The sequence below is a fragment of the Eschrichtius robustus genome, chromosome 19 (assembly GCF_028021215.1).
Source record: "Eschrichtius robustus isolate mEscRob2 chromosome 19, mEscRob2.pri, whole genome shotgun sequence".
Taxonomy (NCBI): Eukaryota; Metazoa; Chordata; class Mammalia; order Artiodactyla; family Eschrichtiidae; genus Eschrichtius; species Eschrichtius robustus.
The window spans coordinates 54,698,713-54,722,864 of NC_090842.1; the positions used below are offsets into that span (position 1 = coordinate 54,698,713).

The 24,152-nt window shown below is 37.9% G+C and overlaps 1 protein-coding gene across 9 annotated transcripts; it reads right to left on the reverse strand.

The window, feature by feature from the left end:
* Positions 1–1,586: 1,586 nt before the first annotated feature.
* ZNF585A (zinc finger protein 585A) lies at positions 1,587–23,796 on the reverse strand. Of its 9 annotated transcripts, none has more exons than XM_068528477.1 (6): positions 23,708–23,796; positions 22,139–22,194; positions 21,105–21,302; positions 13,671–13,797; positions 9,801–9,893; positions 1,587–8,218 (listed from the first exon to the last, which is right to left on the reverse strand). In XM_068528477.1, exons 3-6 carry the CDS (start codon positions 21,180–21,182, stop codon positions 6,201–6,203), a joined length of 2,316 nt encoding a protein of 771 aa, XP_068384578.1. In that variant the 5' UTR covers positions 21,183–21,302; positions 22,139–22,194; positions 23,708–23,796; the 3' UTR covers positions 1,587–6,200. The 9 variants fall into 9 exon arrangements, with proteins under 9 accessions (XP_068384578.1, XP_068384570.1, XP_068384572.1 ...); XM_068528469.1 differs by having other exon boundaries at positions 1,587–8,533; XM_068528471.1 differs by having other exon boundaries at positions 1,587–8,533; positions 13,671–13,813.
* Between the last annotated feature and the right edge of the window lie 356 nt (positions 23,797–24,152).

The window sequence follows — 24,152 nt, forward strand, 5'->3', positions numbered from 1 at the left end:
GAAGGGACATGGGATTTCTTAGCATCAGAGTTGACGTTATTCATGGTATCTTAATAATTAGAGGCATACAATAAATAATGACAAGGATTCTGATATTAGTTATAAATTATAACTATTAATTATACTTCAATAAGAATATAATTGTGGAATTAAGTAAAATGGTTAATAAGTGGTATGGTATGGTGTATGGTATGGTACGGCATATGGTACGGAATGTGGGGGGAGCTCAGGTGGGGTAGGATATAATATAGATAACAGTCATTGCAGCACAAGTAGCCCTATTGAATGCTGAGGATGCAGGTCTCAGCTCATCTCGACATTAGGGCAAGTGCCCATGACAACACTGGCTTTAACCAGACCTTAGCCACAGGGTCCACACCTGCCACACTAGGCCTGGAATTCTCCGCCCTGCCACCTTCCTCTTGTCCCCTGGGTTTCACATCCACTGGTGGCTCCTCTGGTGGAACAGGCAGGGCAGACTGGACTGAATGATGGGATACGAGATTGAAAGTGCTGGGGTGGATGCTGCCAGGATGGCCCCCTGCCTGTGTGTCCCCCACTATTTTCCTCCCTGCTCTACATAGCCTACTCACCACCACCAGGAGGAGGCTTAGTAAGGAGACACAGCACTAACTTGTGGATGCTGGGGGAGGATGCAGGTCAGATACTCTGGGGAGTGGAAAGATGGGATGGCCAGGGGAGAAAGGGCGTGGTTGTGCCGGGGCATGGGGAGGGGAATTAAATCTCAAATTAGAGGACCTATAACCAACCCACCCTCCTACCCCCTCCTTCCTCCCCACAAATTTAGCTCACTGTGTGCAGCACTTGGTCAACCTCACTGCTATTGCTATCATTCATTCATCCATTTAACAAATTTGTACTGAGTTTCTACTTTGTGCTGGCACCATGCTGGCTGCCTTGGACACAGCAGGAGAAAGACAAAGTCCTGACATCATGAGGGTGATGGTCCAGTGGGGAGGGAGCGATGATAAATCAAAAAAAGAAACATTTAATATTAGGTCAGACGGTGGTACTTGCAGCACAAAGATAGTACAAAATAGGAAGTGACCCCAAGAAGTGTGTTACTTCATATACAATGGTGTGTGTATGTGTGAACTCTCCAAACAGGAGAGGACAGCAAACTACATGGACACTGGGGAAGCAGAGTGCTCTCAGAGAACACAGCCAGGCAAGGGCCCAAAGAGAAACAAGCTTCAACCATGTTAAGAACAGCCAGAATGGGCGTGTTGACAGATAGTAAAAACGTTGACCAGCTACAACTGCAGGTTCTTCAGACCCTATGGCCCCTTTTATTATAGTTATAACTTTACACTATAAACATTAAATGTAAACATGTGAAAATACAAATAACTGAAATTTTATGTGAAAGATTGATATACAAAATAGAAAAAATTACATACTCCAATATATAATCATACAGTACATATTACATTCATATAAAATAAACATTTTTATTGTAATAAGGAATATACAATAATAAATGGTATTACAGTGTACTATATTACAAATATACAATATTATTATAGTATATAATATGCAGTATAAAATTATAACTAATGTACAAATCTAATTATGTATATTTATAATCTAATTTCTAATAAAAAGTCTTATCAAACATAATTTATCACACTGTAAAACATAATACTTTTGAGATTCATCCATGTTGTAGCTTGTGTCAATGAATCATTCCTTTCTCTAGTGTCATAAATCAGCCTTTTTATGGCTGAGTAGTATTCCACTGTATAGATGTACTACATTGTGTTTAGTTATTCACCCACTGATGGACATTTGGGTTGTTTCCAATCTTTTGGTGATTATGAATGCAGTTTCTGTGAACATTCGAGTACATACATAATTTCTCATTTCTCCAGGATAAATACCTAGAAGTGGGATTGCTGGGTCATAGGATAAGTATGTAGTTAACTTTATAAGAACTTGTGAAACTTTTGTCCAGAGTGGAGATACCATTGTAAATCATTCCCATCAGCAATGCATGAAAGTGTCTATTGCTTTACATCCTTGCCAACTTTTGTACTATGTTATTTATTGCCATTCTGATAAGTGTGTAGTGGTATGTCATTATGGTTTTAATTTGCATTTTCCTGATGACTAATTATGTTGAATGTCTTTTCATCAGCATATTTCCATTTGTATCTCATACAACCATATGGATGAATCTCAAATACACTAAATGAAAGAAGTCAGACTCCAAAGGAGACACATTTTTACATATATATGGATACACACACATTTATATGACAGGTGAAAAAGGCAAAACTATAGAAACAGGAAACAGATCAGCGATTTCGAGGGGTTGGGAGTGGATAGAGAGATTGATTAAAAAGGTATAGGAGGGAATTTAGGGGAGTGAAGGAACTGTTCTCTTGGTTGTGGTGTTGATTACATGATTGTACACATTTGTCAAAACTCTCAGAACTGTACACTTTTAAGGGTGACTATTACTGTGTGTAAATTATACCTCAATAAATCTGACTTTAAAAATATCTCAGTACTATAATATTATGTCACAGTAAATATAAAAGAGAAATAATTGAAAGTAATTTACAATAAAATAACATACATTTCCCTCTGTGAGGTTTTGGTACAGCCATACAGAGGTTGGTCTTGTGTCAACTTATAACTAGTAATATCATTAACAACAGGGACCCTCTCATTGGTCTCCACTAGCCCTACTCCCCTCAAGTGACCCATATTAAGTCACTTCATCCTCCATGACTCTATTTTACAGGTGAGGCAACTGAGGCTCGGGGGAGGTTACTGGGCGTCAGGGTTGGCACCTGGATTTTAATCCATGTCGACAGCTTTCACTCTTCTGCTTGTTTCACTCCTCACGTAGTAAATGGGAAGCTGTTTGTGATCTCCTGGGTCTCCCAGATCCTTCCCAGCCTACTCCAGACCAACAATTCCCTGGAGGGTGTCTATGAGGCTAGGACCCTATCCTCATCCCTTCTCCATCCACCAGGGTTCCTGTCCAGGCAAACAGTGGGGACTTGGAGAAGCAACACTGGGGGACTTGCAGTAGCCACACTAAGTGGCTTCATGAAGCAATGTGGGCAACGCGGAATCAGTAGACACTGTGTTACTGGTGGCCAATAGGGAAATAGCAGATATTACCTGGATTTAATGGAAGAGTCACAGATCTGTATTAGTGGGTAATGGGCACCAACAGACTTTGTGCCGGTTGTTAATGGGGGTCCTACAGAGATAGCTAATGTGAAGTTTATGGTGCCTTATCAGTCATTGCCCTTATCTGGGGAGAGGGAAGCAGGTTAATGGCACACACCAGTGTTCAGAGAGAGTATCGGGGGCGTCACCACATACTGTGTTGGGGATGGTTACAAACACTGCTACGTGGAGTAATGGAAGATAACTGGTCACCATCATTGTGATGGACAACAAATGGAGGGAAACACAAGCCATGCTGATAGAGGTGTAATGAAAGAATCAGGAGATAATGTTAAAAGTTGGATTAGGTGGGGTATATCATGGTTTCCTACTCTGAGGATTGTAATAAGTGGTCATCAGTTACTAGTTAGGTGAAAGTGGGAATAAACGGGGAGTATGGAGGTTAGCAGACTGTTTCACAAATGGGGTGAAGTAATACACATTATGCTGGAGGTAACTGGAAGAGGTAATGAGAATATCTCCAGATACTATTTCCTGTAATAAGAGGTGACAAACACAGTGATGGAGTAAAGTCAAAGGGGGATAATGGAGGGTGTCCAGACATTGTGCTGGGGTGGGTTAAGAAGGGGGTAATGGAGAGATCTCCAGACACTCTCCTGCGGGATCAGCAAACACTGTCCTAAGTTGGGGGGAAATGGTGGGTCATAAAACATTGCGCGAAGCCCCAGAAGCAGTGCTGAATGAGGTAAAAGGGGGTAGTGGGTGGTCACTAGATACTGTTCTAACATAGAGAAGGGTGTACAGTGGCTCATCAGATACTGTGAAGGGGTGAGATAAAGGGGAGCTAATGATGGATTAGACATGGATTTAAGGTGCAGTAATCTGATATGTCACTAATCACTGCCCAATTTGGGTGAGGGGATTACAGGAAAATCCTTAGACCTGTCCCCTTAACCAGGTTCTGTCCCCATTCTCAACCCTCATGCTGCTATTCACAAAGGTGAGAACATTTCTGTACAACCCAACTGTTTTCCACTCTCAGCGTTGCCAATGGACTGACCTGAAGGAACCATTTTGCTGGTTCATTTGGCCACCCAGCAGCTGAGCTGTCAATCAGACCCTCTGCATGCATCTGTGAGACCACTGCTGCCCCAGTCTTAGGTTGCACACCTAACTTCTAAGGAAGGTCAACCCTTCTCTGCTCTTGGCCTCTCCATATTATTAGCTTTGGGCATACCTGTCAGGGCATGATAAGCAGGTCTGTAGGTCAGCTTACGGGGTGCCCCATCAAGGTGCAATTGGGGTAAGGCAGGACTGTGCATGCTCGGGCAGAGTGAGTGGGCTCTTTTGTGATCATTTTGGAGCTGACTGTGGTATTTAAGAATCATTGAAGGGAATCCTGAAACATCAAGCATCAAGTCCCATCTATGTGGGACTGATTTCCTGTGCCTCAGTCCTTTCTTTAAATGGGCTGGCATCAGAGCAAAAGGTTTACAATGATGTTACAACTTTTAGAACAGGAAGGAGGCACAGCCCAGGTAAAGACTGGGGGTGAAAAAGCCTTGTGTGTTTTAGACAAGTTGGTCCTCCCCATCGGAGCATCTTATGCTGCAATACAGAAAGGATCAAAGGGAAGTCATGGGATGAGCAGGGTCAACACTCCACAACGTGCACTCATAGAAGGACTGTTTTATGTCAGGCATGGGTCTAGGTTCACAACAGTGAACAAAACGGGGAAAAACATTCTAGAGTGGGAACCATAGACAAATAAGTGAAATATACAGGGCATCATGGTAATAAGTGCTATGGAGAGGATAAAGGAGGAAGCGGAGGGTGATGGAATTTTAAGCCAGGCAGGCAGGGAAGGGCAGGGCAGGCCTCTGTGAAGATATGCCATTGGAAGAAAGACAAGAAGGAGTAAACCACACAGATATAATGAGGAACTGTGCTCTTTGAAGAGGGCACTGCAAATGCAAAGGCCCTGAGGCAGGACCTAACCTGATGTGTTTGAGGCACATGGGGGAGAAGGTCCTTGAGGAGTGCATGGAATGAAGGTGGGTAGAGAGAACACAGTGAAGGTATGTTGGGGTTTGTTTTAATGAGTTATTGATTCATTATTGTCATTATAAAGGTCAAGTCATTAAGGAAGGCAAATGAGCTGGAAGCACTATAAAACTATAAAAACAAAAGAGAGACTAAGGTGAAGAGTTGACTGAGGTGCCTGAACATTCTTACTTCAGAAGCTTTCCTGAAGGTAATGGGAGCTCACAGGACACTATACTGGGGGCTAATTAAGGGTAAGTCTGGGAGATAATGGTAGCACGAATAGGCAGTCATAATGCAATTTAGGGGTCAGAAGACAATGTGCTGTATGAAAGTTGAAAACACTCTACTGGTGGCTAATAAGGGGGGGTTACCATTCATGGTGCTAGAGCATAATGGGGGAGTCAACATACACTCTGAGGTTTATATCTGTATACATAATTTTTTTTATTGTGGCATCCCTTTCTTGATAAAAATATGCAATGGGGGATTAGATACGCAGACCATGTTTGATTCAACAGAAGAATGACACAAAATTCTGTTAGGCAATGTGTTCTGCAACAAACATCTCACAGAACTTAGGGTTTATCGTTATCGTGTATATTATGCTGTTCTACCATTCAACTTGTTGGCATGTTACCTATTCCACAGTAAACAGGATTATCATTAACATGACTTCACATAATGTTTCCAGTGCAGAATCTGGTAACAGTGTTCCATTACAGTTTTCATGAGAAGGCTTCTTCTAATGTATTGAATTGACAAAGTTCCTTCTCAGTATGAATGTCCCAAGGTTTACTGAGGCTGGTGACAATATGGGAAGGGGTCCTCCCATTCAGGGTCCTTTCAGAGGTCCTCTTCTGTATAGTAATGTGTGACACTCTGATGGAGCATTTCTAGTTACGATAATATGCATATTTTTCTGTTGCACGAATTCCATAATGTAAAATAAAATCTGATCTCACTGAGGTTTTCTCAGAATGTTTCTCTCAAGTGTGAATACTCTGATGCACGCTGAGAACTGATTTCTGAACGAAGCCTTTCCCACAGACTACACACTTATAGGGTTTGTCTCCAGTGTGCGTTGTCTGGTGTTTGTTCAAATTTGATCTGTCAGTGAAGGCCTTCCCACACTCAGCACACACATAAGGCTTCTCTCCTGTGTGAATTCGTTGATGCACTTGGAGCTGTGATTTCTTAGTGAACGATTTACCACAGTCACTGCATTCATAAGGTTTCTCTCCAGTATGAATCCTATGATGTATAATCAGTTCTGACTTTTGTCTGAAGGTCTTCCCACATTCAGAACAGATGTATGGCTTTTCTCCAGTATGAGTTTTCTGATGTTTACTGAGATTTGACCTGCCACTAAAGGCTTTCCCACATACAGCACACACATATGGTTTTTCTCCTGTGTGAATTGGTTGATGCACCAGGAGCTGAGATTTGGAGGTGAAGGATTTCCCACAATCATTGCATTCATAAGGTTTCTCCCCAGTATGAATTCTCTGATGAGTAATAAAGTTTGACTTCCGGATGAAGGCTCTTCCACACTCAGTGCACACATAGGGTTTCTCTCCTGTATGAATTTTCTGATGCACAATGAGTATTGATTTCTGGTTGAAGGCTTTCCCACATTCATGGCATTCATACTGTCTCTCTCCAGTGTGAATTTTCTGGTGTATATTGAGGTGTGACTTCTGGGTGAAGGCTTTTCCACAGGTACTGCATTCATAAGGTTTCTCCCCAGTATGAATTCTCTGATGTGTAATCAAGTCTGACCTTTGTGTGAAGGCCTTGCCACATTTAGGACATATATAGGATTTCTCTCCTGTATGAGTTTTCTGATGGGTAATGAGATTTGACCTGTTGGTAAATGCCTTCCCACATTTAGTGCACATATAGGGTTTCTCTCCTGTGTGAATTCGTTTATGCACATGGAGTTGTGACTTGGAAGTAAAGGATTTCCCACAATGACCACATTTATAAGGTTTCTCTCCTGTATGAATTATTTGATGGGCAATCAAGTGTGCCTTCTGGATGAAGGCTAGCCCACATTTCATGCATATATATGATTTTTCTCCTGTATGAATTCTCTGATGCACTGTGAGTGCTGACTTCTGAGTGAAGGCTTTTCCACAATCACTGCATTCATAAGGTTTCTCTCCGGTGTGAATTCTCTGATGTATAATCAACTCTGACCTGTACGTAAAGGCCTTACCACACTCAGTACATATGGAAGATTTCTCTCTCGTTTGTACTTTCTTATGTGTATTGAGGTTGGAACTATTGTTGAAAACCTTCCCATATTCGTTGCATATAGACGGTTTCATTCTTGTGTGAGTTCGTTGATGTACCTGCAGTTGTGACTTAGAAATGAAGGACTTCCCACAGTTACTGCATTCATATGGTTTTTCTCCAGTATGAATTCTTCGGTGTGCAATCAAGTGTGTCTTCTGGATGAAGGCCTGTCCACATTCAATACATATATAGGATCTCTCGCCTGTATGAATTTTCTGATGCATCTTGAGTGTGGACTTCTGTGTGAATGCTTTGCCACAATCACTGCACTCATGGTGTCTCTCTCCAGTATGAATTTTCTGATGTATACTAAGATCTGAGTTATAAGAGAAGCCTTTCCCACATTCACTGCATTCATAGAGTTTTTCTCCAGTATGAATTCTCTGATGCCTGAAAAGAGAAGATACTTGGAAAAAGGCTTTCCCACATTCACTGCACTTATAAGGCTTCTCTCTAGTATGAGTCCTCTGATGTGTAATGAATTCTGGCTTCTGTACAAAAGCCTTCCCACAGTCAATACATACATACAGTTTTTCTCCCGTATGCACTTTCAGATGTACCTTGAGTTGTGACTTCTGGGTGAAGATATTTCCAAATTCAGCACATTTATAAGATTTTGCCCCAGTATGACTTTTCTGATGTTGACAGGGTACTTGTTTAAAGCTGAGGATTTTTCCACATTGATTATGGCCCCATAATTTCTCTCCTGTTGGAGTACACTCATGTTTAGTACAGGAAGAAATTTTACCATATTCAGTAATCTTATTAATGTTCTTTGATCCACTGTTTCTATTATGACCGTGTAAATCTAAATTATGGCTTAAAGCACTTCCATATAAGTCACATTGATGAGGTCTCTCTGGGGAAGGAATGTTTTGGCTCACATGAATTATTTTTCTGTCCTTATATTCATAATCCCTCTTTATAGTCAATATTTTCTTGATGAAAGCAACATCTCTTAAAGATTTGTTTTCTCTTTGTTGATAGCTCTCTATCTGGTCATCAATCTGCCACAATTCTTCTAGAATAAAATACAATAAAACGTCACTTGTAGCATCACCTTTCCTCTCAACGTAGAAAGAAGTTTTTCAGAAATTCTCTGTGAGGTTTGAAACCCAAACTCTCCTTCTCAAAGGAGAATGAGATGATTTTAGCTCAAAGAGCAGCTAGCAGAGGCAAGAGTAGAGGGTCATATGGTTCATCCAGGTTGAACACAGTGAAAGGGTGAGGGTGAATCACTGGCTGAGAAGACTTGGTGATAGTGGTGATAGGAAACATTCTGGGATACAATTCAGTTTATTTAGAAAATAAACTTTATGAACTCAATGCACTGTGCCAGGAAGTGAAAAAAGGCAAAGAACAAGATATATAGCACAATAATATTTATATAAACTAATAATACATACCCCAAGTCACTTTAAATATGAACTTAAAAATATGTTTCTATCATATAAAACAATTGCCTATGATGGGAAGTGAGATGAGTATGGGGAAAAGAAGGAATAATGAATAAATCGAAAAAATAAAATAATAGAGAATCCTTACCCATACTGATGATGATAGTGTGTCCTGAATGAAGACATGATTAAACTCAAACCTCATCATGTGAAGTACAGAAATAAAGCAATTTCAAAAGTCAGCCAACCAGGCAGAGAGCCCCCAGTCAGTGTGAAGTCTCAAGCAACCTTGGAAGGAAGTCAGAAAGGTACTCCTAAAGGTTAAGCCACAGTGACCCCTAAGTCATCAGTTGGATGAAAGACATGGGGAATGGGAAAGTGAGAAATCTTAAGTCAGTGACTATGGAGAAAAAAGGAAGAGCGCATGATTGGAGATAAAGTTCCACAGCATCTCACAATGAGAAAGAAAGAAATGAAAGAGGACTAGCAGGAGTGGGAGTGTGTGACATATAGTAACTTTTAAAGAAAGCAAATCCATGAATAGCTGAATACATAAAGAATGAATCTCGGACAATGCGGAAGGCAGAAAGAAAAAAGAATGTTAGAGAAAAGGAGCATAACCAAGAAAAAAAGAAAATATTTATTGAGGCAGATTGGCATGTGATCCAGACGCCAAAAAGCCAAGGAAGAAGACAGTTAGAAACGACAAAGGCATTTTTATAGAAGGCATTTAGTTATTTGAGAGGCCGATATCAAGGGTCCTCAAATAACACAAAAAAACAGAACCTTCCAGAAGAGTCATCTTAATAGCATTTCAAAGATGCCAGTCTTTCTCAAGATGGCTGAGATTTACTTCCCTGTCTCCCATCAGTCTGGGTCACACTCACTCACCTGGACAGCTCTGATGTGGGCTCTCACCCTGCAATGCCCATGGCTCCTTTCCTTGCTCCAACATGAAAACCTCTGTTTCAGGAACTTGATGCCCTGTTCATGAGAAATGATAAAAGGTCTGGGTCCAGCTAATTGTGTTACAGAGCCCAATCAATAGTCTTGTTCAATGAGGCTTTGTTCTACAGGAAAGTAACAGTGTATCTCTGAGAACAGAGTACAGTTAACCCTTGAACAACAGGGCTTTGAACCATGGATTATAAATGGATTTTACTGAAAATATTGGAAAATCTTTTGGAGATCTGTGACAATTTGAAAAAACTCAGACAAACTTCATAACCTAGAAATATCAAAAAATGTTTTTAAAAAGTTAGGTATGTCATGAATTTTGTAGCCACCTCCTATTGCTATTGCAGTGAGCTCAAGTGCTGTAAATATCCACTTAAAATGTCCTAATCATTGCCTCATGAGCAGTCCCTCTCTCCAGTAAATTGTGTATAGCAGTAAAAAGTAATCTCTCTGGGTTCTCACATATTTTTCATGTTCCTTGCAATACTATAAACCTTGAATAACATCATGGGACCCATACTAACATACTAAGTGCCACTAGTGATGCTAGAAATGCTCCCAAGAACAGAGAAAAGTCATGACATTACAAGAAAAAGCTGAATTGCTTGATTGAGGTCTGCAGCTGTTGTTGCCAGCCATTTCAACATAAATGAATTCAGTGTAAAAACCACTGTAAAAAAAAAAAAAAAAAGAAAAAAGAAATTCATGAAGCATATACCAGCAGACACAAAAACCCTGCATCTTTTTTTTTTTTTTTTTTTTGGCCACACCACATGGCTTGTGGGATCCTAGTTCCCCAACTAGGGAGGACTGAATCCGGGCCCTCAGCAGTGAGAGAATGGAGTCCTAACCACTGGACTGCCAGGGAATTCCCACCATGCACTTTCTGAGAAACATTTTTTTTTATCTTGTATTAAAAATGTAGTTTTTATGTGGGTACAGGATTGTTATAAGAAAAGCATACCAGGACTTTGCTGGTGATCCAGTGGCTAAGACTCCACGCTCCCAATGCAGGGGGCCTGGGTTCGATCCCTGGTCAGGGAACTAGATCCCACATGCCGCAACTAAGAGTTCATGTGCAACTAAAGATCCCGCATGCCACAACGAAGATCCTGCGTGCCGCAACTAAGACCTGGCACAGCCAAATAAATAAATAAAAATTTAAAAAAAAAGCATACCTATAGATTCTAATATGATTTGAGAAAAAGCAAAGTCATTATATGGTAACTTAAAGCAAAAGGAAGGTGAAGGGCTTAAAGCTAGAGGATTTAATGCCAGTAAAGGATGGTTTGATAATTTTAGAAAGAGGTTTGACTTTAAAAAGAGATAACAGGAGAAGCAGTTTCTGATGACCAAAAGGCAGCAGATAAGTTCCTAGATGCCATTAAGAAAATCATTCAGGAAAAAAAGATATCTGCCTGAACTGGTTTTTAATGCAGATGAAAGTGCCATATTCTGGAAAAAATGCCACAAAGGACTAAGGAAGAGAAGTGAGCACCAGGACAGGAACCTAAATCCTAACTAACTCCCCTGTTTTGTGCAAGTGCAGTCAAGTTTATGATTAGGACAACCCTTATCTATAAAGCTGCTAACCCCTAAGCCTTGAAAGGAAAAGATAAACACCAGCTGCCAGTCTTTTGGTTGTAAAACAAGAAGGCCTGAACAACAAGAACTTTCTTTCTGAATTGGTTCCATTGATGCTTTGTCCCTGGAGTCAGTAAGTACCCAGCCAGTAAGGGACTGCCTTTTGATATTGGACAATGTCGCTGGTCACCCAGAACCCCATGAGTTCAACACCAAAGGCATCAAAATGGTCTACCTGCCCCCAAACACAACATCTCTAATTCAGCCCCTAGATCAGGGGGTCACAAAGACCATTAAGGCTTATTACACATGGTAATCTATGGAAAGGATTGTCAACACTGTGGAAGAGAAACTTGATACAGAGACCATCATAAAAGGCTGGAAGGATTACACCACTGACGATGCCATCGTTGTTATAGAAAAAGCCATGAAAGCCATCAAGCCTGAAACAATAAATTCCTGCCAGAAAAACTGTGTCCAGATGTTGTGCATGACTGCATAGGATTTACAACAGAGCAAGTAAGGGAAATCAAGAAAGACCTTGTGAATAAGGCAAAAAAGGTGGGGGTGAGTGTGTGGAGGATTATCTTGGAGAAATTCAAAAGCTAATAGACATCACAGCAGAGGCTTGATGAATTTGAGGGCTTTCGAACCAATGCCAGATGATTCGAAAGAAAACATAGAAGCAGCGCCAGAAAACAAAATTGACATTAGACAGTCTGGCAGAAGGGTTCAGATTTACTTAAGACTGCTTTTGACTTCTTTTACCACATGGACCTTTCTATGATATGGGCACTGAAATTAAAGCAAATGGTGGAAGAAGAATTGGTATGGTATAGAAATATTTTTAGAGAAATGAGAAAGCAAAAAAGTTAGAAATTATGATGTATTTCCGTAATGTTACACCGAGTGTGCCTGTATCTCCTGCCTCCCCTCTTCCACCTCCCCCACTTCTTCCACCTCTGCCATCCCCGAGACAGCAAAACCAACTCCTCCTCTTCCTTCTCCTCCTCAGCCCATTCAATGTGAAGACAACAAGGATGAAGACCTTCATGATGATCCACTTCCACTTAAAAAGCAGTAAAGAATCATCATGCTGTACAATTAATAAACTTATCTGTTGTGTATACATGTGTCTTCCTGTGAAAATCTAATAACTGTATGGCAAGAACTGTATGAGGAGTTTGTGTGTCATCGTCATCATCATTGACTAAGTATTCATCACTTAGAACATCATGTACAAGACTTATATTGAGGTGGACAGCCTATCCTTACATAGGCATAAGGTGAGTGACATTTAATATAAAATTAATAATGTGTTATTTTTCTTACTGTTTTATAACGTTGTTTTCCAAGAACTGCATTATTGTACAGTATGCCTCTCTGTAATTGGAGAAATTGGGTATCAGCCTATCATCACAGTTAAGTGGTTTTTTCTTAATTTAACAATGTTTCCAATACTGCATTATGAATCTGACTATAATACTGTATGCCATAAAAATTTTATAACACTTTATTCATTAGTGTATAGGCTAGGCTACCATGAAACCATCATATCAATTACACTAGGCTACCATAAAGCAATCATATTGCTACTTCTTCATTATCAATACATGAATCATTCATTACACCTATAAATAAATACGAATTTCTTTTTCACATTACCTTTTCATTTTTGATGTGTAGTGTTGTAATATATATAACATCTACAGTGTTTTGTATCATTTAAGACAATATTGATGTAGGCATTGACAGACGATTCACCTTATAAATAGATGACATAAACTTACAGTATTGATAAATACAGTACAGTAAATGTATTTTCTCTTCCTTATGATTTACTTAATAACATTTTCTTTTCTCTAGCTTACTTTATTGTAAGAATACAGTATATAATACATATAACACACAAAATATACGTTAATTGACTATTTATGTTATTGGTAAGCCTTTCAGTCAACACTAGACTATTAGGAGTTAAGTGTTTGGCAAGTCAAAAGTTGTATGTGAATTTTCAACTGTGCCGGGTCTGCACCCCTAACCCTTGTGTTGTTCAAGGGTCAACTGTAAAATTCAGAGTGCCCAAAAGGGATAAAGAAGCCTGGACAAATCAAGGACAAAACCATCATATAGGTCAGGTGTCTCACAGCATTCAGCAACTGAGAGTAAAAACACTCTCAGTGGGGCCCTTCTTTCAGACACTCAGGTAACTGTGCTTACCTACTGAGAGCAGGTGGCTATAGGTCTCCAGCATCACATCCCGGTACAGGTTTTTCTGATCAAGGTCTAGCTGCTGCCACTCCTCTCTGCTGAAATCTACAGCCACATCCCTGAAGGACACTGATCCCTGTAAGGGCACATTCCTGTTCAGCATGAATAGTTAGTCTTGGGGGATGGAGGGACTATATTTAGGAATATGGAACTTAGGTTTTGTTGTTATTAATTTACCTCCTCTTTTTAAAAACTCACCCCCCATTTCCCTAACATTCTATTATGAAATTTTACAAACATACAGAAAATTTTAAATAATTGTATAGTGAAAACCTATATAACCACCACTTAGAATCTATCCCTAACATTTACTCTACTTGTTTTACCACACATTTACCCATCCTTTTACCCATTCATGAATGCATCTTACTTTTTTGTGCATTTCAAAGTAAACTATAGATGCCAGTACACTTCCTCCTAAATACTTCAGAATGCAAATCATTAAGTAGAGTATAACATTTTTTTACCTTTTTTAGGCAAGCTTTACATACAATGAAATGCACAAATCCTCAGAGTACTATTTGAAGTTTTGACAAGTGCATACAGCTGTGTAATCCAGGAACTTTTAAAAAATAGTATTGCATATAGGGTGTATATTAAATATCTAGTTTTACATAATATTTTATGGAAGAAAGAAATCCAGTAAAGAATTTCTGCTATTGTTCTATACTATGGTCAGTCAATTACTCGTTTTTCAAAACTGAAGATTGAAATAGGCTCTCTTGTAGTCTTCTAGCAACTGGATGAATGACCTGTGATACAATTTCTGAGCAATTTAGGACCAGCCATTATGCTAGCCTTGGGAACACAGATATGAATTATTTATGTTTCTAACCTTCTAGCAACTTAAAAGACTTGGAAAATAAACAAGACCTATGTTTTAAAAGAAAAGAAAAAGAAAACACAAGTTCACTAAAGTGTCAAAAAGTAAATCTCTATGTGGAACACACTGAGGTCCCCAAAAAGGAAAAATACATTCTACATGGGGGTGTAAGTTTATTATTAGTTGAGGAATTTAAGTTGGAAGATGAGAAGTATAACACAGAATGGGGGGGCGTGAGGAAGGTCATTTCCCAGAAAAGACAAGCAAAGGTATGGATATAGGAAAATACATGATGAGTTTGGAGAATAGCAAATAGCTCTATGTAAATGAAGAGAAGTCTCCATGACAAGCCAGGAAGGTGGTTATGGGAAAAACAGTTTGCTCATAGAACAAGTATGAATTTTCCACTTTAAGTAAAGGTAATTAAGGTAGTCAGATTTATATTAAACATTTTTTTGTATAAGATCTGTATTGCAGAATAACCAAATAAATGATAAGGAACAGTTCCTTACAAAGTGATTTCTGGCTAATAAATGAAGAAGTTAGGATAGAATTAGAATAGCATCATCTCATAACTCCTAATGAAATAATGGGTTTAGACAATAATCATTAAGGGTTGCTCAACTGTTTCAGGTGAAAGGCTGAAGAGAAGTTTAAAATGGATGAGTCAGCTAGTAACACTGGCATCCACTCATCAATTTTAACATCACAAAAAGAGAGATAACCATGTATTATGTGCCTCCTGACATGATATAGTAATTAATTTCATACCACCCATTAAGTACTTTTACCAAATATAAAGAAAAATACAACCCGAATCTCATTAAGCCTCCAGATCCAACAAATCATTCATAGGTAATATGAAGTATAGAGGAATATGTTGAACAATATCAAGACCAAAACATGAGCTCAATCCAGAAGACAGCAAATGACCTGTTTCTTCAAAAAATAAATTATAACAGAAAAAATTTGGAGGAGAATCTTTTCTTTATTAAAAGAGACTTCAGAGTCATACTAACCAAATGCAACTTGTGGACCGTGTCTGGCTCTTAATTAAAGCAAACCAACATTAAAAAGATATTTGTGGCATGTTTCAAATTCAAATAATAACTGGGTATCAGATGATACCTAGGAATTATTGATATTATGCTTTAGGTGTGGTAATGGCTTAATGGTTATGTCAAACAAAAAGGAAGAAAAAAAGAATTCTCGTCTCTTAGAGATATACATCAAAGTAGTCACAGATAAAATGGTTTTGGGGATTTACTTTTAAAAAATCCAGCAGCTGGGGAGGAGGGTAGTTTTAGATAATATAAGAATCACAGAATGTTGTTCACTAATAAAGCTGAGTGATAAGTACAATAGATACAAGGGCCCCTTATACTATTCTCTTTACTCTTGAACACATTTACATTTTTTTCATAGTAAAATGTTTTTTAAAAAACATGATCTTCCATATTAAAAAAATCTAATCTGGGAATGCATAATTGAAGGAATGGCTATTTCCACCTGGGGTCAAACACTTAAAAAAGGGATTTATAGGGACCTGAACAGCCCATATTCAGCAAATTATAGAAATAATAGACAGGGTATTATCAATGATATAGAAAAACAAACAACAGGATCTAATCAACATTTATAGAATACTCCAACCAACAACAGCAGAATACACATTCTTTTCAAGCATCCATAGAACAATGACCAAGACAGACCATACCCTAGGCTGTGAAATAAATCTCAACTGGAAAGAAATGAAATAATATGAAGTATGTTCTCTGAAAAAATGGAATCAAACTAAAACTCAATAACAGAAAGACAACAGAAAAATCTCCAAAGGAATTATATTAGAAAACAGTAACAAAAGCTATCTGGAAAGTCTGGAAATATCCGGAAGTTAATCAACACACTTCTAAATAACCTATAAGTCAAAGAGGAATCCTCAAAAGAAATCTAGAAAATACACAGAACTGAAAGAAAGTGAAAATACACTGTATCAAAATTTGTGGGATGCTGAAAGGGAAATTTATAGAAAAGGGGAAACAAACGATCCAAGTAAAAAATGGGCAGAGAATCTGAATAAGACATTTTTCCAAAGAAAATATACAGATTGCCAAAAGATACACGAAAACTTGCTCAACATCACTAATGATCAGGGTAATACAAGTCAAATTCACAATGAGATATCACCTTACACCTGTCAGAATGTAAAAAAAAAAAAAAAAAACACACACACACACACAAACCCAAGAAATAACAAGTGCTGGCAAAGATGTGGAGAAAAGGGAATCCTTGTGCACTATTGGAAGAATGTAAATTGGTGCAACCACTATGGAAAATACCATGGAAGCTCTTCAAGAAATTAAAAATAGAACTGCCATATGATCCAGCAATTCCATTTCTAAGTATTTATCCAAAGGAAATGAAAACGTTAACTTGAATAGATATACACACCCCCACTTTCACTGCAGCATTATCCACAATGGCCAAGACATGAAAGCGACCTAAGTGTCCAATGATGGGTGAATGGATAAAGAAAATGGGTATTTATATATGCACTGGAACATTATTCAGCCATAAAAAAGACGGAAATCTTGCCATTCTCTACAGCATGGATGGACCTTGAGGGCATTATGCTGAGTGAAATAAGTCAGACAAAGAAGGACAAATACCGTATGATCTCACTTTATGTGGAATGTAAAAAATCCAGCAACTGAAATCATAGATACAGAGAATAGACTGGTGATTGCCAGAGGCAGGGGGCGGGTGGTGGGTAAAATGGGTGAAGGTGGTCAAAAGTATAAACTTCCAGGTATAAAATAAGTCATGGGGACATAATGCACAGCATGGTAACTATAACTATAGTTAATACTGGATTGTATATTTGAAAGTTGCTAAGAGAGATCTTGAAGGTTCTCAACACAAGAGAAAATATTTGTAACTATGTGTAGTGATGAATGATAACTAGATTTATCATGGTGATCATTTCACAATATATACAAATATTGAATAATGTTGCATACCTGAAAATAATATGTTATACATCAATTACACATCAATTTTTTAAAAAAGGAAAGGGGAAAGGTCTCAAATCAATAATCTAAATTCCTACCTCAAGAAACTAGAAAAAGAAAAGCAAAATAAACCCAAAGCAAGCAGAAAGAAGAAAATAATAGAAAGCAGGTATCAAGGAAATTGAAAACAAAATAAAAAAAAAAACTAGAGAAAAATCAATAAAACACAACATAGTTATTTTGAAAAAAATCAATAAAATTGATAAATCTTGCTGACTGACCTAGTAGTCAACCAGACTGACAAAGATAAAAAGATACAAATCACCAATGTCAGGAATGAATATCGTTACAGATCTGGCAGCCATTAAAAGAAAAATAAGGGAATACAAAAATTCTACGTTAATAGAGTCAGCAACTTAGAAGAAATGGACCGATTCCTCAAAAACCACAACTACCAAAACTCAACATTATAAAATACATAAGTTGATAATCCCATAAACCATTAAATTAAATTAAAATAATAAGTTAAAAGCTCCTGGAAAAAAAAGTCTCCAGGCCCAGATAGGTTTTTTTTTTTTTTTGCCGCATCATGTAGCATGCAGGATCCTAGTTCCCCAACCAGGGATCGAACCCGTGCCCCTTGAAGTGGACACAGTCTTAACCACTGGATCACCAGGGAAGTCCCGAGATAGTTTTACTAGAGAATTCTACTAAACTTTTAAAGAAGAGTTAGTCTCATTTTTACACAATCCCATCCAGAAATTAAAAGAAGAGGAAACACTTCCCAACTAATTTTTGGGGGCCAGTATTATTACCCTGATACCAAAACACTATAAAGACAGTACCAAAAAGAAAACTACAGACCAATATCTCTTGTGAACTTAGATGCAAACATCCTAAATGAAATACTGCCAAATTGGATTCAGCAATGAATAAAAAGAATCATGCATCACAATAAATTGGAATTTATGGGAGAATTCTCTGTACTATATTCTGCAAGCCCTTTGAATCTATAATTATTTCAAAATAAATAAAACATTGAAAAAATATACTGAAGAAAGTTTATTCTCATAACAGAGCATTTTGAAATGGGCAAGACCAGAAAATAAGTCACGAGAACCACTGCACAATTCAGGTGAGAGAATACAAATTTCTTACTTATCTAAAGTAAGGCTGTAGTAAGGCTATAGAAGAGATTGATACTAATTATTAAGGAGGTAAAAGTGATACCGAGTGTGAAGGTGAGAAAAAAGGACTCAGATAACTCTCAGTTATCAGTTTTGTGTTGCTGTAGATTCTGAGGTCACAGATGAATTTAAGGACTAGAGGAGGGGGCTGGGGGAAAAAGATAAGAAATAATATATTTTGTACATACTGAGATTTAAGTGATAAGACATATACAAGGATGGACACTAGGCAGGTGGATAGAGAGCTAGTATGGAGATGATGATTCAGGAGTTGAATATACAGAGCAGGTCACTGAACTCAGGGTAGGGAATGAGCATGCAGGAAGGACAGGATAAAGAAAGTATTAAAGATAAGTATTAAAGATACTTGTGGTCTTTAATGTCTAAAATTATGATGCTTGAAAGCTATCTTTTTTATTTCTTCATTTAACTATGTTCAGAGATTACAGTTTGCTTCTTTGTGATGTGTTGATTCTGTTTATGGGGCTTAGAACATTGTCATTTCTTTGAAAATGTTCCTTATATACTGGAAAAAAATACTTATGCTCTGATTTTTCTCTTTTATACACTTGCATATTCACAACCTACTCACACCAAAACCCTGGCCCCTAAACCCTATGTCATCAATAATTAAATGGGGAGTCAAGAAGATGTCATATTCGTAGCTTTGACTCCACACCAAATGAGGTTCTTATAAACAATCTGTCCAGGAAAAACCTTCTTACTCAAAGATAACAATAAAAATCTCCTAACGTACAAAGATACTATAAGCAAAAAGAATGAAAAAAAAAGAGAGAGATTAAAAGAAACATGCTAGAAATAAATTGCCACACAATAAAAGAAAACACATTCACCATGAATTCAAGGAATTCACTAAAGCAATCACCTACTTAATGAAATAAATAGGGATATAAGAGTCCAAAGGAGAAATAATGGAAAAACAGGTTAAGAAAATGGTTATTTAAATTTTTGAAAAAAAATGGCAGAACTCAGTAAAGAAGTAAAAAAGAAAGAAAAAGCACAGAAATGAAGGTCTCTCTGAAAGCAATAAAAACATTCTATGAAAACACAAAAAGGGGCAAGAGCAGATTAAGACAAGTAAGCAACATGAAATGGAAATAAGGACTTTTAAAGTAAAATAGAAAAAAAAAATAGAGTTTAATAAAAATATCCAACAAACAAAAGAATCCTTGAAGTACTAGTATAGAACTCTTATCATTATTCACAGTACAAATTTAATAGATATTGTCTAAAAGAGTAAAAGATTTAGTTCAAAAAGTTAATGCGATAAAGGTGACACTAAGAGAACTAACCAAACAAAAAAGAATCTAAACCCTCCTAATTACCAGAATGACACAGAAACAAAAGCAAAAAATACAGAGTATACAGTGAAAGATACATAAAAGAAACATCCACATCAGAAGTGTAACATAAAAAGCATCTTTCCACTGCTGTACAGAGAAATGCACAAGGACTCCAAAGGCTGACAGTAAAAGGATAAGCAAAAGGCATATTTGGATATGCCAACAAAAAGGAAATAAAAGCCTCCATCTTAATATCAGACAGAGCTGAATTCTAGAGAAAAAATATTAAACAGGACAAGGACACAATCCAAAATGAACTTGAGACGTCATTACTATCACTGTACCAAATTACATAGCATCAAAATTTATAAACAGAAACTATAGGCAATACAGATAGAAATATATTCATGGTGGGAAACCTTAAATAATATCTCTCAGCTCCAGGAGATAAAGAGGAAAAAATAAGCTACATTGTAAAAACCTCCTAACTACATAGTTTATTGATAACAATGTCTATATCTGGAAACATTCTTTTCAAGTGACTTTGTAACATTCAGAAATATTAAACATAAAATTTGCACACATACACAAAGTTAACATTCCAAAAGCAGAATAAAATCAATGCAAACAAATCTCTCCAAAGGTGCAATCCTAATTTTATTAAAAGTAGAATTTTTTAAGTAAAAATCTTAACACCTACAAGTGAAAATGTGGTAAACGGTAATTAAAGATTTGATGGGAAATTTAGTATGTTCCTAGAAGTTCACCCATTTCATCTAGATTTTAAATTGAGATGTTATTTTTCTAGATTATTTTTGAACATTGTTTTGCTGTGAGTAGTTAATACATTTGATTTCTGAACCTATGTTCATAATTTTCAGTTCTTTTACTGTCATTGATGGGTTTAGACATCAAGGTTAATATGGTAAACAAAATAAAACAAACACCAAAAACAACATTGGGAATAATTTTAGATATCATCTTTGCACAAAACTTTGTTGTAAAGATCAAACTTCTCCCAGAATGAATTCCCACCCCCTGGAATTCCTCCTCCTCACCTCACATGAGCTGTCATGTTCCTCTGGAGCCAGGCCCAGGGATTTCTGGTGAGAGGTCCAATTAGCTGGCATGGTCATGCTGGGTCTCAACTTTTATTCTCTCAGGAGCCTAAAGTTTGGCGGACATCTGTAGACTCAAGCAGAGCTGCTAAGGAGAGGTGAGGTGGAGTCTGGAGGAAGATCTGACCCAGGGGCTCCCTGGAAAGATAATGTCCACATGGTCAGTCATCACATAAACATTTCCAGTGAACTCCAAGGTGTAGTTTCCTGAGCTAGACACCACAGGACAGTGGTTCTCAAGATTGAGTGTGCATTTGAATCACCTGGAGGGTTTGTTAAAATATAGTTTAAAAGCCCCACACTCCCACAGTTTGTGATTCAGTAGGTCTAGGGTAGGGCCTGTCTCAGACTATTCGGGTTGCTCTAACAAAATACCACAGACTGGGTAGCTTATAAACAATGGAAATTTATTGCTCACAGTTCTGGAAGCTAGGAAGTCCAAGATCAAGGTGCCAGCATGATCACGTTTTGATGAAGGCTCTCTTCCTGGTTCATAGCCAGCACCTTCTAGCTGTGTCTTCACATGGTGGAAGGGGCTATGAAGCTCTGTGGAGTATCTTTTATAAGAGCACTAATCCTATTCATCAGGGTTCTACTTTCATGACCTAATCATCCCCCAAAGGCCCCAACTTCTAATACCATACTTTTGGGTGTTAGAATTTCAACATATGAATTTGGGGGGAACAAACATTAAGATCATAGCAGGGCCCAAGAGTCTGCATTTCTAACTAGTACCCAGGTGATGCTAATGCTACTGTTCCAGGAACCATACTTTGAGAACCAGTGCTGTGGAGAACATGAAGTTTAACAAAACCTGTGATAGGTTATTAGTCATGGTAAAATATGGGAAAAAACATGAGATATGGAGTAACATTACTGAAGATTTGAATTGCAGCTCTGCTACTTTTTGGCTACGAGAAAATGAATAAGTTATTTTTAGCTTTAGTTTCAAAAATGAGAATGAAAGTGCCTACCTCATAGAGTTACGAAAATGAAATGAGATGATGCTTACAAAGTACTCAACACCTCCCTGGAATACAAGAAGCATGCAATAAATATTAGCAATTACTATGCACTATTAGATATTAAAAGTTAATATAAAAAACAATATAATCAAAGCAAGTAAAACAACAGACCAGACAATACTGATTTATGTATGTGACAAAAGTGACATTCAATTGAGTGTACACAAGACATTCATTGCATAAATGGTGCTGACATAACTGGCCTTCCACCTGGAACAAAACAAACTAGATCCCCATTGCACACTATACATTAGACTGAATTCCAACATGAGTAAATACTTTAAGTATATGTATTTTAAAAATCTCAAAGAATATTAAAACAAATTTTAGGAGTATACGTTTGTATAACATTCTGGTGGAGTCAGAGGGATCTTATTGTACATGAGAGAAAACCCAGAAACTATAAAAGAAAAAACAAATATTTCTGATTAGATATTTCCTAATTATATGTTAAAATACAGCTTAAAAATAAAAATGAAGATATATATATAAAAAATTTTCAATATGTGATGACAGGTTATCCCTAATGTTAAAAAAAAAAAAAAATCTAGCAATCAAATGGAAAAAAATTAAAAGCCCAGGGGGAAAAAAAGACAAAGGACATGAAAATTCACAGAAAAGTAAATTTAGATGGCAATTAACCAAAAAGATGCCAACATTACTGACGGGAAAGTGCATTAGACCAATCAGACATAATTTTCCCTCAGAACTGTAAAATCTTTTTTTAAAATGCTGGAAAGCATTTTGGAAAATGAGCTCTTTTATAAATTGCTGGTGGGTGCTTAAATTACTATAATATCTTTTGAGTTATTTAGTTATATCTATTATTGAAAATACACATAACTGTTCCTAATAATAGTTCCAAATATATAAAGCAGAAACTGGCTGAAGGAAGGGCAAGTGGATAACTAACCTTTCCAGTGTGAGTTTACCTTTCTCGGTAATTAATTAAGCAGACAAAATAATATGTATAATGCAATCTATATGAAACAATACAATACAATGAATAAAGAACACAATTGTTTTTATGTAATAGATGTGACATTTATGAAAACTGACCCTGAACTGGGCCATAAGCAATTTTTACACTCGAGCGTCACCCAGAGGCATTATTTGAAATAGAGAATGCCCTTCTAAATAATTCATGGGTCAAAGAAAAAATAAACTGAAATTCAAAAAACAAAAACCCATACACTGAAATGGGAGCAATAAAGAAAATGCTTGTGAGTATTTAAAAAGCAAGCTCATCACAGACCCCATAGATTCCCCATGCTGACGCCCGAGGCTCTATCACTGACCACAGACTGCCATCACTGGGCCCCCAAATCCCAATCACTCATCTCAAAGATATTCACCATTGCCCAGGACCCCATCACTGACCTCTCTCTGACACCCAACAACCGACGCCACAGACCCCAACCCCCACCACTGAATCCCAAAACCACCATCACTAACTCCACGGACAAGCCTTCCATCATTGACCCCACAGAATTCCTAATCAAGACCAACCAAAATCACCTCAGAGACCTCTCGGAATTAAAGTGTGAGGATGCTCCTGACACAAGCAGCAAAAACGCCTCCGAGAGCCACTTCCGCTTCCAGTCGGGCCTCTAGCACCCTACGGACCGTTGGTTTTGCGCATGCCCTGAATTACCCTGGAAGCCGCATTCCGCCAACAGTCACACGACGAAGAGACTTTGTTAGGGACCTTGCGCAGTTTCCCTGAGAGGCGCTGTTGGGCAGAGAACATGGCTGCACCCAGTGTTCTTCTGCGTGCGGGCCGCCATCTTGGAAGCGTATCCATTCCGTACAGGGAAGGAATAGGCCTCCTGCGGGTATTTAGAGCGAGGCAGGGGTTGCCACAGAGCATGTGGGAGTGTGGCCCTGGTCTAGGTGGGCCTCCGGGAGGAGGAAGGTATTGGAGATGGGGTCCCGAGCTCCATGTTAGGTTTAGAAAACCTAA

Coding starts and splice junctions, on each gene's coding strand:
- ZNF585A (XM_068528469.1), bottom strand. CDS start 21,182: ATGACCATGCCAGCTAATTGGACCTCTCACCAGAAATCCCTGGGCCTG. Junction 9,894..13,670: donor TAGCCACCTGCTCTCAGTAG/GTAAGCACAGTT, acceptor TCTCATGAACAG/GGCATCAAGTTCCTGAAACA. Junction 8,534..9,800: donor CCCACATCAGAGCTGTCCAG/GTGAGTGAGTGT, acceptor ATTTTATTCTAG/AAGAATTGTGGCAGATTGAT.